The sequence below is a fragment of the Oncorhynchus clarkii genome, chromosome 27 (assembly GCF_045791955.1).
Source record: "Oncorhynchus clarkii lewisi isolate Uvic-CL-2024 chromosome 27, UVic_Ocla_1.0, whole genome shotgun sequence".
Taxonomy (NCBI): Eukaryota; Metazoa; Chordata; class Actinopteri; order Salmoniformes; family Salmonidae; genus Oncorhynchus; species Oncorhynchus clarkii.
Genome location: NC_092173.1, coordinates 38704594 through 38721639, shown reverse-complemented (window position 1 = coordinate 38721639; position 17046 = coordinate 38704594). Strand labels below are relative to the sequence as shown.

Sequence of the window (17046 nt, the reverse complement as noted above, 5' to 3'; positions counted from 1 at the left end):
AGGAAGGTCACTTCCCCTCTCCCATGTGTTATTAAATAAAGCAGAAAGTGCTTTCATGTTTTTTAAAGACCTCATGCCCTTGGTGCTACGCTGTGTTTAAAGCCCAAGGTAGCAAGTCCACCCGCTTGCCTCAGAGAAAGAGAGAGAAAGACAGACAGAATGGGGAAGGGAGAAAGACAGAGGCAGCAGGAGAGAGAGCATGTGGGGGTGGCAGGGGTGGAGGCAAATCCTTAAAAATCCCATGAGGAAGTAATTACGCCATCCCCACTGAATACACACATGCACACACACACACACACACACATACACACGTTGAGTCAGTTGGGAAAATAAATAAATAAACAAAAGTGAGAGCGAGAACAATATCCCCATTTAGAAGCCCCTAAAGTCTGGGTTCCATTCACCCCTACCTCCCCCACACACACCTATAGCCTACCCCCCCCCCCCCCCCCCCCCCACATCCACACCCGGCATATGCTACCTCCAACGAAGAATTACTCACTGCCTAGCTCCACTGGCTGTGCTGGACTCTCTGTGTGTGTGTGTGTGTGTGTGTGTGTGTGTGTGTGTGTGTGTGTGTGTGTGTGTGTGTGTGTGTGTGTGTGTGTGTGTGTGAGTGTGTGACATTGAAACTCAGGCTGGGGCATGGTATAGGCTGGGCTAAGGCTGGGACAGAGCTAGGATAGGATGGGCTGGGGGCTGGTGCCGAGCTTGGCTGTGTACTGGGCTGTGCAGAACTAGGGGAAGGATCTGAGTGTGTTTATATAGCCCAGGCAAACCCGCTCTCTGACCCATTCCCTCTAAGCCAGAGAATACAACCCTACCAGGACCGCTGGCAAGGGATTGTTTAGCATTTAACAAGAGAGAGAGAGAAAGAGAGAGCGAGACAGAGAGAAAGAGAGAGAAAACAGAGAGAGCGATAGAGTCAGAAAGAGAACATACACATATAGAGGAAGCCAACAGGGTGAGTGGTCAACAGGGACATATAGGAGGAAAGATAGAGATTGAAAGAAAGAGAAAGAGGTCGAGAGAGAGACAGAGAGAGAGAAAGAGTCGAAGAAATAGGTCTGAGATATTTAACACACACTCCCATTTACCTCTCTCAACATACTCACATTTACCTCTCTCTCAACATACTCACATTTACCTCTCTCTCAACATACTCACATTTACCTCTCTCTCAACATACTCACATTTACCTCTCTCTCAACATACTCACACACATTGTGAGACAGAGAAAAAGCAGACAAAACTCACCACACAAAGTCTCTGACAGATAGATAGACCTCAACACAGACAGACAGACTCTCTGAGACGGACGGACGGCAGGCAGCATGTTTCTGTGGCGGCTCCCCCAGGCAGCGTGTCTGGTGTCGGTGTGTGTGTCGCTGAGTCTTGGGTACGAAGACGATATAGAGGTGAACTATGGTGACAGCTACTTCAACGAGATCACAGAGGGAGAGCCACTGGAGCGTAAGTCAAGTGTGTGTGTGTGTGTGTGTGTGTGTGTGTGTGTGTGTGTGTGTGTGTGTGTATGAGAGCTCTGAATGCTGAGTAAGGAATATGTCTCATGTTCTATGGGATTAGCCCATCATCGTATCTGTTCATGCTTTTGGCATGTCGATGGCCCAACGGTTCCTTAGCCTCTCATACTAGGCTTTATAATATATGAAATGTGTTAAGCTTTTAAATACATCTGTGATGTTCATTTGTGGAACAACAAGTTCATCAACAATTTGAACTGAATGAAACAGACTGTCTCAGTGTGTTTGTCTCAAGTAGGATTTTCACGTAACATTAGTGAATTGACTTTGTTCAGTCACAGCCCACTGAATGCCAGTCATGATTGAATGAAGGTTTTAGTGTCAGGCTTGTTCATGACTTAAATCAGCTGGTCAAAAAGTCCAGAAATGGAGTTAGCTTTTAGAAATCTGCATGTTAATTTTTTTTTAAAGCATTAAAAAAACACATTTTGCCTGCGTTTTAAATTGAAAGACAACAATGTTTTTTGCTTCAATAGAGTGATATTGGGCAAGGCAACTGACGTTTTTTCATCAAACAAAATAAATGTATGCAAAACCTTCCACAGAAAAGAGCTTAGATTTCATCAGATGACATTAGAAATCCAACGCTAGTTGGTTAGCAGCCACTCATCAGTAAATTAGCTTAGAATGAAAGAGCAAGGTCTTTTTTTTATAGCAAAAACGATGCATGGCCATCAGATTTCTTATGTTTACCACAGAAAAAATGTCTTATCCGAGTGAAGAAGTGAAACTGAATCACTAGATCTGCGTTTTGATATTTCTTCTGCGTTTATTTATCTTTCTCAGTGAAAATTATGAATTCTGCGTTAAGGCAACCTTTGTATCTTCAGACATCTGTATGGCTGTGTTCAGACAGTGTGTGTCCAGATATCATACTAAAAGAGTTTGATTTTAGAATCATTGTGCTATGTATGTGGGTTATAAAAGTATGTCTAGATGTACTCTGTCCAGTGTTGGTCTTTGTCAAGTTTTTCGTCTCTGGATATGACGCGCAAAGACTAATCATAGAGAGTGTGAGCACTGACTGTGTTAGTGCTGAGCACATCTGGACATGTTCCCTCTCTTCTCACTCTACTCCTCTCTTTTCTCTCTTCTCTCCTCTCTCCTCTTTTCTCTTCTCTCTTCTCTTCTCCTCTTCTCTCTCTTCTCCTCTCTCTTCTCCTCTCTCTCTTCTCGTATCTCTCTTCCTTCTCTTCTCTCTCTTCTCTGCCAGAGTACATTAAGTACAGTACATAGATAATGTAAATAATCTGGACCAGTGTTTATCGAATGGTGAGTCACTTCCAATTCAGCGGTTCATAAATTTCCAAAAGCTTTAGGTGGGGTTATAAAGCAACATACATTTGGGAATCACTGATCTAGCTGTGCTCTGTCAGTCAATCTATCTACAGTAGTTGTGGCTGAGGGAGTGTTTCTCAATGTGTTCTGTCAGTATTGTCTGGGAAAGTCTGGGCAGAGATGTTCTCTGTCAGAGAGTAAGTTGAGCGAGAGGAGACCGGAGCTTTTAGCCTCCTATTGGGAAAAGACCATTATGAATGACTGGTCATTGATCAAAGAAATACTATTTAATTGGGAAATTCTTCTCTCAGCTATTTCGGAAGGCAGGCTCCTCTGTGTGTGTGTGTGTGTGTGTGTGTGTGTGTGTGTGTGTGTGTGTGTGTGTGTGTGTGTGTGTGTGTGTGTGTGTGTGTGTGTGTGTGTGTGTGTGTGTGTGTGTGTGTGTGTGTGTGTGTGTGTGTGTGTGTGTGTGCGTGCGTGCGTGTGTGTGTATGCTTGGTACTCATACAGAAAACCATAACCAACAGTACATTTGCTCAGGGCAGTTTGTAATGTGATTTTACATTACTAAAGATGAAGTGGCCCAAACAAACACTGGAGAGTAACATAACACATTCCCACACCAGAGAAAGACACTGTGACAATAACTCAAATTGCCAGGATACAGGACACGGAAAGAGAAAGAGAGGGACAGAGCGGGAATAGATTGATACTGTTTCAAGCAAAGGGAGAGAAAAAAGTAGTTTACAGGAGAAAGGGACCATCTAAGAGAGAGATGGACGGTTGGATGGAGAGAGGGACAATCTGAGAGAGAGATGGACAGTTTACAGGAGAAAGGGACAATATAAGAGAGAGATGGGCAGTTTACAGGAGAAAGGGACAATCTAAGAGAGAGATGGACAGTTTACAGGAGAAAGGGACAATCTAAGAGAGAGATGGACAGTTTACAGGAGAAAGGGACAATCTGAGAGAGAGATGGACAGTTTACAGGAGAAATGGACACTAAGTGAGAGATGGACAGTTTACAGGAGAAAGGGACAATCTGAGAGAGAAATGGACAGTTTACAGGAGAAAGGGACAATCTGAGAGAGAGATGGACAGTTTACAGGAGAAAGGGACAATCTAAGAGAGAGATGGACAGTTTACAGGAGAAAGGGACAATCTGAGAGAGAGATGGACAGTTGGATGGATGTAAGAGAGAGATGGACAGTTTACAGGAGAAAGGGACAATCTGAGAGAGAGATGGACAGTTGGATGGATGTAAGAGAGAGATGGACAGTTTACAGGAGAAAGGGACAATCTGAGAGAGAGATGGACAGTTTACAGGAGAAAGGGACAATCTAAGAGAGAGATGGACAGTTTACAGGAGAAAGGGACAATCTAAGAGAGAGATGGACAGTTTACAGGAGAAAGGGACAATCTAAGAGAGAGATGGACAGTTTACAGGAGAAAGGGACACTCTGAGAGAGAGATGGACAGTTTACAGGAGAAAGGGACAATCTGAGAGAGAGATGGACAGTTTACAGGAGAAAGGGACAATATAAGAGAGAGATGGGCAGTTTACAGGAGAAAGGGACAATCTAAGAGAGAGATGGACAGTTTACAGGAGAAAGGGACAATCTAAGAGAGAGATGGACAGTTTACAGGAGAAAGGGACAATCTGAGAGAGAGATGGACAGTTTACAGGAGAAATGGACACTAAGTGAGAGATGGACAGTTTACAGGAGAAAGGGACAATCTGAGAGAGAAATGGACAGTTTACAGGAGAAAGGGACAATCTGAGAGAGAGATGGACAGTTTACAGGAGAAAGGGACAATCTAAGAGAGAGATGGACAGTTTACAGGAGAAAGGGACAATCTGAGAGAGAGATGGACAGTTGGATGGATGTAAGAGAGAGATGGACAGTTTACAGGAGAAAGGGACAATCTGAGAGAGAGATGGACAGTTGGATGGATGTAAGAGAGAGATGGACAGTTTACAGGAGAAAGGGACAATCTGAGAGAGAGATGGACAGTTTACAGGAGAAAGGGACAATCTAAGAGAGAGATGGACAGTTTACAGGAGAAAGGGACAATCTAAGAGAGAGATGGACAGTTTACAGGAGAAAGGGACAATCTAAGAGAGAGATGGACAGTTTACAGGAGAAAGGGACACTGAGAGAGAGATGGACAGTTTACAGGAGAAAGGGACAATCTGAGAGAGAGATGGACAGTTTACAGGAGAAAGGGACAATCTGAGAGAGAGGACAGTTGGATTGATGTAAGAGAGAGATGGACAGTTTACAGGAGAAAGGGACAATCTAAGAGAGAGATGGACAGTTGACAGGAGAAAGGATAGGAAGTGAATGATTATTGAGACATCTCAGTGTTGACTTAAAATGTATGAATAAAAAGCTCTCTAACATACCCAACCTCTCCTTCCCACTCAATTAAATTTAATTCAATTCAATTGAGTGGGAAGGAGAGGTGGAGCAGTTCATACAGGCATGTATGTTAGATGGCTTGTATTCATTAATTTCACTTCCTCTCTCTCTCTTTCTCTTTCTCTCTCTCTCTCTCTCTTCTCTCTCCTCTCTCTCTCCTCTCTCTCTTTCTCATCTCTCTCTCTCTCTCTCTCTCTCTTTCTCTCTTTCTCCCTCTCTCAGCCACAGCTACCCCAGCCCCAGGACCCTGTAAGGCTACAGACATGACTAAATGGGACAAGCTTTTCTCCATGCTGGAGAACTCTCAGATGAGGGAGAACATGCTTCTGCAGTTCTCCGATGACATCATCAAGGTGGAATTGGGGTCGCTGCGTGGAGAGATGCTAAGGTTGGTTTTTGAGAAGAAAGTCTGTGCTATGTATATGAACTTATATAAAGTCAAAAGTTTGTCATTCAAGGGTTTTTCTTAAGTTTTACTATTTTCTACATTGTAGAATAAGAGTGAAGATATCAAAACTATGATATAACACATATGGAATTATGTAGTAACCAAAAAAGTGTTAAACAAGTCAAAATACATTTTAGATTTTAGATTCTTCAAAGTAGCCACCATTTGCCTTGATGACAACTTTGCACACTCTCGGCATTCTCTCAACCAGCTTCACCTGGAATGATTTTCCAAAAGGAGTTCCCACAAATGCTGAGCACTTGTCGGCTGCTTTTCCTTCACTCTGCGGTCGAACTCATCCCAAATCATCTCAATTGGGTTGAGGTTGGGTGATTGTGGAGGCCAGATCATCTGATGCAGCACTCCATCACTCTCCTTCTTGGTCAAATAGCCCTTGTACATCCAGGAAGTGTGTTGGGTCATTGTCCTGTTGAAAAAAAAATGGTAGTCCCACTAAGCTCAAACAAGATGGGATGGTGTATCGCTGCAGAATGCTGTGGTAGCATGCTGGTTAAGTGTGCCTTGAATTATAAATAAATCACTGACAGTGGAACCAGCAAAACACCCCAACACCATCACACCTACTCCTACATGCTTCACGGTGGGAACCACACATGAAGATATCATCTGTCCACCTACTCTGCGTCTCATTAAAAAAATATATTTCTAATTTGGACTCATCAGAACAAAAGACAGATTTCCACCAGTCTAATATCCATTGCTCGTGCTTGTTGGCCTAAGCAAGTCTCTTATTATTATTGGTGTCCTTTAGTGGTGGTTTCTTTGCAGAAATTCGACCATGAAGGCCTGATTCATGCAGTCTTCTCTGAACAATTGATGTTGCGATGTTACTTGAACTCAGTGAAGCATTTTTTGGGCTGCAATTTCTGAGACTGGTAACTCTAATGAACTTATCCTCTGCAGCAGAGGTAACTCTGGGTATTCCTTTCCTATGGCGGGCCTTATGAGAGCCAGTTTCATCATAGCGCTTGATGGTTTTTGCGACTGCACTTGAAGAAACTTTAAAAGTTCTTGACATTTTCTGGATTGACTGACCTTCATGTATTTCTCTGTGTATATTTGAGCTATTCTTGCCATAATATGGACTTGGTCTTTTACCAAATATATCATATCATTCTGTATACCACCTCTACCTTGTCACAACACAACTTATTGGCATCAAACGCATTAAGGAAAGAAATTCCACAAATTAAACAAGGCACATCTGTGAATTGAAATGGATTCCAGGTGACTACCTCATGAAACTGGTTGAGAGAATAAGAAGAGTGTGCAAAGCTGTCATCAAGGAAACGGGTGGCATCTCAAATATAAAATATATTTTGATTTGTTTAACACTTTTTTGCTTACTACATGATTCCATATGTGTATTTAATAGTTTGATGTCTTCACTATTATTCTACAATGTAGAAAATAGTAAAACTAAAGAAAAACACTTGAATGAGTAGGTGTGTCCAAACATTTGACTGGTACTGTATATATACTGAAAAAAAATATAAACGCAACATGTAAAGTGTTGGTCCCATGTTTCATGATCTGAAATAAAAAATCCCATACATTTTCCATACCCACAAAAAGCTTATTTATCGCCAAATGTGTTTATATCCCTGTTAGTGAGCATTTCTTCTTTGCCAAGATAATCTATCCACCAGACAGGTGTGGCATATCAAGAAGCTGATTGAACAGCATGATCATTACACAGGTGCACCTTGTGCTGGGGAGTATTTCTGTCTGTAATAAAGCTCTTTTGTGGTGAAAAACTCATTCTGGCTCCCCAGTAGGTGAATCTTTCTCCCAAGTGGGTGAGCTTATGCCCTCCTAGGCCCACCCATGGCTGTGCCCTGCATAATGAGTCTAATGGGCCTAATACATTTATTTCAATTGACGGATTTCCTTATGAACTGTAACTCATGTTGCGTTTATTTTTTTGTTCATTATAAATGGAACTCTCAGCCAATGGATCATAACCAGCAATCCGAAATCGACCTTTACCTCCCTAACCTCTGTACACCTGTGTATATCTGACAGGAGTCCATGTGGAATTGGGCGTAAGAAACTACTGGTGCAGTTGGCTAGCTTGGCTCCCATGTGTACTGTACTTCCTGGTCTCTGATGTAATCCCTCTCTAATCCTTCTTCTCCTCACCACAGGTTCGTGGCTCAGTACGGAGGGGCCTGTGGCGTTGCGGTGGAGACCGCTGGGCGGAGGATGTCCATGCAGATGGAGGCTCGCCTCAGGGAGAGCATGGAGCATCTCAGACAGGATCGAAGCACTGATGCTGGGAATTCAGCTGGGAATAGCCATCAGGAAAAGCTGTTACAGCAGCTTCTAACTGCAGTGAGGACACAGGCTATCCAACTTATCAAGCTGGAAAACATCTGCCTGAGTAATCCAGAGGCTAAGGGGGAAAACTTGCAGCAGGAAGTGGCATCAGCAGAGATGCTGGTTGCCGTGGTGACAGAGCTGGCGAAGACGAGGGCAGTGCTAGAGCTCGCGCTCAAGTCGGCACAGCAACGACACCTGCCTGCAGGTGAGAACACCACTTCCTGTGTCCCTGTCTATACATCCTGCCATCCTTTACATTAGTGGTCCTCAACCAGGGGGCACTAGTACTGACCTATCCACATGGGGAACTTGACCCAACCAGGGGCACTAGTACTGACCTATCCACATGGGGAACTTGACCCAACCAGGGGCACTAGTACTGACCTATCCAAATAGGGAACTTGACCCAACCAGGGGCACTAGTACCAGACCTATCCACATAGGGAACTTGACCCAACCAGGGGCACTTGTACCAGACCTATCCACATAGGGAACTTGACCCAACCAGGGGCACTAGTACCAGACCTATCCACATGGGGAACTTGACCCAACCAGGGGCACTAGTACTGACCTATCCACATGGGGAACTTGACCCAACCAGGGGCACTAGTACTGACCTATCCACATGGAGAACTTGACCCAACCAGGGGCACTAGTACCAGACCTATCCACATGGGGAACATGACCCAACCAGGGGCACTAGTACTGACCTATCCACATGGGGAACTTGAAAAGACTCATGAGACAGTAGACTTACTGGTAAACTGCACATGAGGGGGTATTTCAGTGGTACTCTAGGCAGAGCAACATGTACTTGGTGGTACAGTAACCAGGTTGACAAGCCCTGCTCTACATAAAGTAGAAGATGTTTAGACACCATCAGGTAATACAGCACTCCTCTCACCAGAATCACACCAGACATCCCTCCCAGGCAATGTGATCATTAACAACCCATCATTCTTGAAAGAATGAAAATAGGAAATATATACTTAGAGAGTATGAATATAAACAACAATTCTGGTAAATTTTTCTTAAAAATGAATAATATAAATTGATTCTTACTAGAGTGCCTTTCCGTGTTCCAAGCTCAGTCTCTGCATCTGAAATACACCCACAGGCCCTGTTCAGACCTCTACCTACTTACTCTGTTGAAATTCAATCAAAAACAAAATGAGTTTGAGGACTTACAATAAGCCCAGAGAGCAACAAGGCTATTGTTCTATAAAGAGGAGTCTCTCTGAATCAAGTCTGTTCATATATATATATAGCCGCCAGGTCTTTCAGTGAGCCAGCTCCAGTTCTCAGCATTAATCAGATAGAACTTCAATGCTTTTTACATTGCACACACACACGCACACACACACACACACACACCGTCTATATCATCCGCCCTGTAAACCTGGATACTGAGCAGAAGGAGGTATAATCATTAGCAGGTTGACAAAGCAACCACAGCAAAACACCCTGGGAAGCAGAACCAGATGGGAAAGGTTACCCCCGGAGAGAAACCTGAGACAAATGTAACGTCAACATTTAGGGTCTGGTAGGAGGAGTCTCAGTGTCATGACCTAGCTATCAGAATGCTGCTGCTGCTGCAGAGAGAGGGGAAAGGGAGCTGTCCACACTGATTCAAAACCCACTTAGTCATACACACAGAAACACGCACGCACGCACACACACACGTACGTACGCACACACACACACACACACACACACACACACACACACACACACACACACACACACACACACACACACACACACACACACACACACACACACACACACACACACACACACACACACACACACACACACACACACACGCACAGGCTTACTTGTGCACAAGCAAATGAAAGAGTGGGTTGTGTGATAAGAAACAGACATGGTGAGCATACAGTTTACTCTTTCATCGCCTAAAGGAGAGAGAGAGAGAGAGAGAGAGAGAGAGAGAGAGAGAGAGAGAGAGAAAAACGACTGCGCCCGCCGAGTGGGAAAAGACAGGGAAAAACTTTTGGTCTATGACATCATTAACACTGACCGCAGCCTGAACCTCAAACACCCTCTCTGTACACTGATCACACCATGGTCTACCGCTCAAATACCAAACTGCTCCAATGGCATGACTGTTAAAGGTTCAACCATAGAGATCCTTGGCACGACTGTTTAAGGTTCAACCATAGAGATCCTCCTATACAATATATATATAATTCTATAGTCATTCATATTGGGTACAACAATGTCGCTAACGGAGATCTCTCACAGGGATAATAAAATAATCTGGTTACATAACAAAAATGTGTAGCAGTGGGGTTAGGGTTAGGGGTGGGGTTAGGGGTAGGGTTAGGGGTAGGGTTAGGGGTGGGGTTAGGGGTGGGGTTAGGATTAGGGGTGGGGTTAGGGTTAGGGTTAGGGGTAGGGTTAGGGGTGGGGTTAGGGTTAGGGGTGGGGTTAGGGTTAGGGGTGGGGTTAGGGGTAGGGTTAGGGGTGAAGGTGACTTCAAAAGGACATTCTACTCCAAAATGAATATATATAATTTCCACCTCCAGAAATAAACCCAATAACATAATGCTAAAATGATTTGGTAGAATTATTTTAACATATTGGACCATGCATATAGCCTATGCACGGTCCATATTAACATGTATGCTTTTAGCAATAACAATGATCACCTGTAGCCCAACTGATGCAGCATAGTGGCTATAAATGAATAGGCTGAAGCATGGGGTTGCCTACCTGTATTTACCCTATTGGGCTAATCTTTTAACTAGTGATCTTTTAACTAGTTAGGTTCCTATTGAAGAATTTGACGTCACAAAAAAACTTGCATAAACAGTTAATATCATGTAGGCCTACCTGTTAGGGTAACTTGGGGTAACCCGCCACCCGAGGTAACACACAGGGACCCTGTACTTCTCACATAAATCATTTTGCCCCCCCCCCAACATTTTCCCTGGTTGCCACTACTCTTGCTAAACAATCAATCTAATCTGTTTCATCACAATTTTTTAAATCACTACGCCCAAAAATATTTTGAGAAGGGGGGCATTTTACCCCAAGTTACCCTACAAGTGACCCGTGTTACATTTGGCCCACCTCACCCCTATACACTCACGGTGAATTGCACAGCAACTCACTTAACCATGCTGCTGCTACAAACTCTGGGTTTAAAATGGTGCAGTTCGCGACATAATTAGCAGTTGAGAAATAAATACATAATTAACAAGTATAATAATTAATAAACACATTTTTAACAAAGGCCATTAAAACTGCTTTTTTTTTACGATTGCAAGGAGTGTTGTGCTTGTCAGAATGCATGCTCACATCCCTATGGCACTCCAAACTTTAATACGCCTCGGGAGGAATATTTATATTGCATAGAACTCAACAACAACAAGCCAGTTAGATAAATAGATAAACTATTCTACTATGGCTTGGCAGATTCTTATATTCATTAGTCGTTTTGTTTGCAGAGGAAAAGTAAATGTGGATTGATCTAGCACATTCAAAGTGCACCTCGGCCTCGGCAGACATATTTTGTCATGTTCCTTATTTTTTTGGGCGTGGTGGCAATGACTTCAGCGGAATCATTGTACATTATATACATAACTAATATCTAGTGAAGTGTTTCTTGATGTGAGATAAAGACAATATGATCTGGTCATCTGTAGTGCTTGTGAGAACAGAGCGTAGGACTGAAAATGCCCTGTGAGACAGCATACAGGGTCTTTTTCCATCTCCCTCTTGATTTCTCTCCTGATTTTGTCATCTTTCAGATCAATAATAACCGCAAAATGACTAAAGCTATTCTCTCATCCTCTCCTCCCTCCCTCCTCTCTCGCAGGCTGTGAGACAGCTCTTCTCTTCCCTATGCGTTCCCGTCGCATCTTCTCGTCAGTGACACCAGACCTCCCTCTCTCCCTCTCTTCCTTCACCGTGTGCCTGTGGGCCAAGCCCGTCTCCGTCTCCAACAGAACCGTGCTGTTTTCCTACGGAACCAAACGGAACCCCTATGAGATACAGCTCCTTCTTAGCGGAACAAGGGCTCTCTTCACCGTGGGAGGAGAGGCTCACCTGGTGGAGGCACGGGGAGTGGTGAAAGGAGGAGGAGTTTGGACCCACCTATGTGGGGCTTGGAGCTCTGAGCAGGGCATAGCGTCACTATGGGCCGATGGACACAGAGTGGCATTCACACCCGGGGTGGCCGAGGGCCACATGTTACCGGATGGAGGCTCACTCCAGCTGGGGCAGGAGAAGAACGACGGTGGGGTCTCTGGAGGGTCAGGTGGCAGTGGGAGTCAGATGCCTGGGTTTGAGGGAGGCTTCGATGCCAAGTTGGCATTCGCTGGGAAGATGACAGGGGTGAACATGTGGGACCGTGTGCTGGCGGAGGAGGAGATATCCCAGCTGGCTTTGCAAGACGGTGAGGGGTGTGAGCAGAGGGGGAATGTAGTTGGGTGGGGCTTGACGGAGATTGTGCCTCACGGGGGTGCTCAGTTCATCAACTAACTCTGATGATGTTTTCATCATCATCATCATCATTTAAATCAATTCTATCAGCTTCATCATCATAATCCTCATCATCTTCATCCTAATCCTCATCATTTAAATGAACTATCATTATCATCGTTTAAATCAACTCTACATCTTCATCATCATCATAATCATCATCATTTAAATTAACTATCATTTTCATCATCATAATCATCATCATTTAAATGAACCATCGTTTTCATCATGTAAATGAACTTTCATCATTTAAATTAACTATCATCATCTTCGTCGTCACCATTATAAACTAACTCTGCTGCCCTAAGACCTGCAGTGCAGAACAGCCCGACCGGCTGAGACTGCAACAACAATGTGAACATGAACAACAACACCAGCTCTCTTTAATGGCTAAAGAGACTGGAGAAGAATGTGCCCTGTTAGAGGAGTGTTTCCCATTTAGAGAAGCAGTGGTAACACACACACACACACACACACACACACACACACACACACACACACACACACACACACACACGGTGAGAAGCATTAGTATACATAGTCTAAGGAGTAGAAGTGGAACAAACATCATTTACCACAGATATAAAGAGAAAAATGAAAAGGAAAGAACAGAGGTGAGAGAGACAAAAAGATGCTTTGGGTCAACTGGCACAAAACCAGTTTGCAAGTGTCATCACTAGATGGCCATGCTAGAGAGGACCAAATTGGCTATATCATCAGCAGTGCAAGTACGTTAGCTGTTTGTTATTAATGGAGTGTTAGGGTTAAGGAGTAAGGTAAATGAGAAAGGGTTGAGGTTTGGGTTAGTTGTTAAAGTGGAATTTCTGGCTAAAAAACACTTTACCTTTGTCCTCTCTAGCATGGCTACGTAGTGACAACTATCTGCAAGCTGCCATAGGAGGTTTTAATCATTCTATTACTTTATAATCTTATGCTTCCGGCAAAAGTAAAACATTTTCCCAAGCGTCGTTTCCAACTTTGTATTTATCAAAGTGTTTACATTCAGATGTGAAAAACATAATATTTTTGTTGTTTTGTATTTTGCTTAGTTTTCCATACACCCAGAGGTCTTTCCATACACCACCAAGAGGTCTTTCCATACACCCAGAGGTCTTTCCATACACCCAGAGGTCTTTCCATACACCACCAAGAGGTCTTTCCATACACCCAGAGGTCTTTCCATACACCAGAGGTGTTTCCATACACCCAGAGGTCTTTCCATACACCCTGAGGTGTTTCCATACACCCAGAGGTCTTTCCATACACCCTGAGGTGTTTCCATACACCCAGAGGTCTTTCCATACACCCAGAGGTGTTTCCATACACCCAGAGGTCTTTCCATACACCCTGAGGTGTTTCCATACACCCAGAGGTCTTTCCATACACCCTGAGGTGTTTCCATACACCCAGATGTCTTTCCATACACCCAGAGGTGTTTCTTCTCCTTGAAATGGGTGCCAATGGATGATGCAATAAGATTACTTAGTCCCTGTTTGTTCCGCATCTCATTTGAGACAGAAACACTTGATTTGAAAAGCGGAACTGTGGACAATTTTTACAGAATCTGTTACAACGATCTCTGCTCTTTGTTAACGTAGTAGGCCAATGTGTATCATATTGTAAATTGTTTTGTGTTTTTGTCAAGAAGTAAAAATGAATGTATTTTGTATATAAATATTTTTTGGCATACAGTATGACTAAAAATGGAGAATAAACGAGAAACGGGAATAAAATTACATGTTAACATTAAGCCTCTGATGCGTTTCTTCCTCACCAACAGGAAAGACAAGGTGCTCAAGTGTTAGAAGGTCATTTCAATCATCCCAACAACAGTTGCAGATTTGGATGTTTTGAGTGATTATTGCATATTAACTTAATTCAACAGTCTTTCACTTTATTTAGATAGTAACCCTCTGTGGTTATGCATTGGGACTAGAGTGTTAGTAAATGCACTGAACTTGCTCATCAGCTGATACATAAACTAGATATACAAAGGTTTGTGGACACACCATCGAATTAGTGGATTCGGATATTTCAGTCACACCTGTTGCTGATAGGTGTATAAAATTGAGCACACAGTCATGCAATCTCTGTAGCCACACTTTGGCAGTAGAATGGCCTTCCAGAAGAGCTTAGTGGCTTTCAACGTGGCACCGTCATAGGATGCCACCTTTCCAACAAGTCAGTTCGTCAAATTTCTGCCCCGCTAGAGCTGCCTCGGTCAACTGTAAGTACTGTTATTGTGAAGTGGAAACGTGTAGGAGCAACAACGGCTCAGCCGCGAAGTGGTAGGCCACAGAAGCTCACAGAACGGGACCGGCAAGTGCCGAAGCGCGTAGCGTGTAAACACCATCTGACCTCGGTTGCAAAGCTCACTACCGAGTTCCAAACTGCCACTGGAATCAACGTCAGCACAAGAACTTCATGAAATGTGTTTCCGAGCAATCACACACAAGCCTAAGATCACCGTGCGCAATTCCAAGCGTCGGTTGGAGTGGTGTAAAGCTTGCCGCCATTGGACTCTGGCTCAGTGGGAACGTGTTATCTTGAGTGATGAATCACGCTTCACCATCTGGCAGTCCGATGGACAAATCTGTGTTTGGCAGATGCCTGGAGAACGCTACCTGCCTGAATGCATAGTGCTAACTGTAAAGTTTGGTGGAGGAGACATTATGATCTGAGTCTATTTGTCATGGTTCAGGCCCCTTAGTTCCAGTGAAAGGAAATCTTAACACTACAACATTCAATGACATTCTAGACAATTCTGTGCTTCCAACTTTTTGGCAACAGTTTGGTTTCAGCATGACAATACCCCCATGCACAAAGCGAGGTCCATACAGAAATGGTTTGTCGAGATCAGTGTGGAATTACTTGACTGGCCTGCACATAGCCCTGACCTCAACCCCATCGAACACCTTTGGGATGAATTGGAACGGCGACTGCGAGCCAGGCCTAATAGCCCAACATCAGTGCCCGACCTCACTAATGCTCTTGTTGCTGAATGGAAGCAAGTCCCCACAGCAATGTCCCAACATCTAGTGGAAAGCCTTCCCAGAAGAGTGGAGGCTGTTATAGCAGCAAAGGGGGGACCAACTCCATATTAATGCCCATGATTTTAGAATGAGATGTTCGACGAGCAGGTGTCCACATACTTTCGGTCATGTAGTATAGTTGAATGTGAGGTAGATAGTCTGTAGACTGCCAACTAAGCCCAACTTGTTTCACTTTATTTGGATAGTCCCAAAGCATATCTACAGATAGTTACTAGAATTACAACAAATATGCTGTTAAACTGATACGCAGTTGAGATGCTGGTGATATTTGTTTTATTTTACCCTTATTTTACCAGGTTAGTTGGCTGAGAACACATTCTCATTTACAACAACGACCTGGGGAATAGTTACAGGGGAGAGGAGGGAGGATGAATGAGCCATTTGTAAGCCAGTAGTCTCCTGAATGTTTGTTGATCGTAGATGGGATATACTGTTGAAATGTTACTGACACGATACAGATATACTGTTGAAATGTTACTGACAGATATACTGTTGAAATATTACTGACATGCTGCAGATATACTGTTGAAATGTTACTGACAGATATACTGTTGAAATATTGCTGACATGATACAGATATACTGTTGAAATATTACTGACAGATATACTGTTGAAATATTACTGACAGATATACTGTTGAAATATTACTGACAGATATACTGTTGAAATATTACTGACAGATATACTGTTGAAATATTACTGACATGATACAGATATACTGTTGAAATATTACTGACATGCTGCAGATATACTGTTGAAATATTACTGACAGATATACTGTTGAAATGTTACTGACATGATACAGATATACTGTTGAAATATTACTGACATGCTGCAGATACACTGTTAAAATATTACTGACATGATACAGATATACTGTTGAAATATTACTGACATGCTGCAGATATACTGTTGAAATATTACTGACAGATATACTGTTGAAATGTTACTGACATGATACAGATATACTGTTGAAATATTACTGACATGCTGCAGATACACTGTTGAAATATTACTGACAGATATACTGTTGAAATATTACTGACATGCTACAGATATACTGTTGAAATATTACTGACAGATATACTGTTGAAATATTACTGACATGCTGCAGATATACTGTTGAAATATTACTGACAGATATACTGTTGAAATATTACTGACATGCTGCAGATATACTGTTGAAATATTACTGACATGATACAGATATACTGTTGAAATATTATTGACAGATATACTGTTGAAATATTACTGACATGATATACTGTTGAAATATTACTGACATGATATACTGTTGAAATATTACTGACAGATATACTGTTGAAATATTACTGACAGATATACTGTTGAAATATTACTGACATGATACACTGTTGAAATATTACTGACACATATATTGATGAAATATTACTGACATGATACAGATACTGTTGAAATATTACTGACAC

General features: G+C 42.9%; 2 protein-coding genes across 5 annotated transcripts in view; one reads left to right on the top strand and one right to left on the bottom strand.

Annotated features, from left to right (window-relative positions):
• LOC139386072 (ventricular zone expressed PH domain-containing 1) overlaps window positions 1-17046 on the bottom strand; it is a 140519-nt gene that overhangs the window by 89399 nt on the left and 34074 nt on the right. The gene's annotated exons all lie outside the window — the stretch shown is intronic.
• On the top strand, window positions 674-14291 carry LOC139386200 (pentraxin 3, long a). Of its 4 annotated transcripts, none has more exons than XM_071131677.1 (6): window positions 789-1473; window positions 5468-5633; window positions 7862-8241; window positions 11881-13612; window positions 13699-13817; window positions 13898-14291. In XM_071131677.1, exons 1-4 carry the CDS (start codon window positions 1335-1337, stop codon window positions 12543-12545), a joined length of 1350 nt encoding a protein of 449 aa, XP_070987778.1. In that variant the 5' UTR covers window positions 789-1334; the 3' UTR covers window positions 12546-13612; window positions 13699-13817; window positions 13898-14291. The 4 variants fall into 4 exon arrangements, with proteins under 4 accessions (XP_070987777.1, XP_070987778.1, XP_070987776.1 ...); XM_071131675.1 differs by having other exon boundaries at window positions 11881-13655; window positions 13719-13837; window positions 13918-14291; XM_071131676.1 differs by having other exon boundaries at window positions 674-1473; window positions 13778-14291.

What these genes read in the sequence shown, in the direction of transcription:
- LOC139386200 (XM_071131676.1), top strand. Translation starts at nt 1,335, where the DNA reads ATGTTTCTGTGGCGGCTCCCCCAGGCAGCGTGTCTGGTGTCGGTGTGT. An exon ending in AGAGGGAGAGCCACTGGAGC is followed by an intron (nt 1,474 to 5,467) that starts GTAAGTCAAGTG and finishes TCCCTCTCTCAG; the next exon opens with CCACAGCTACCCCAGCCCCA. An exon ending in CTGCGTGGAGAGATGCTAAG is followed by an intron (nt 5,634 to 7,861) that starts GTTGGTTTTTGA and finishes TCCTCACCACAG; the next exon opens with GTTCGTGGCTCAGTACGGAG.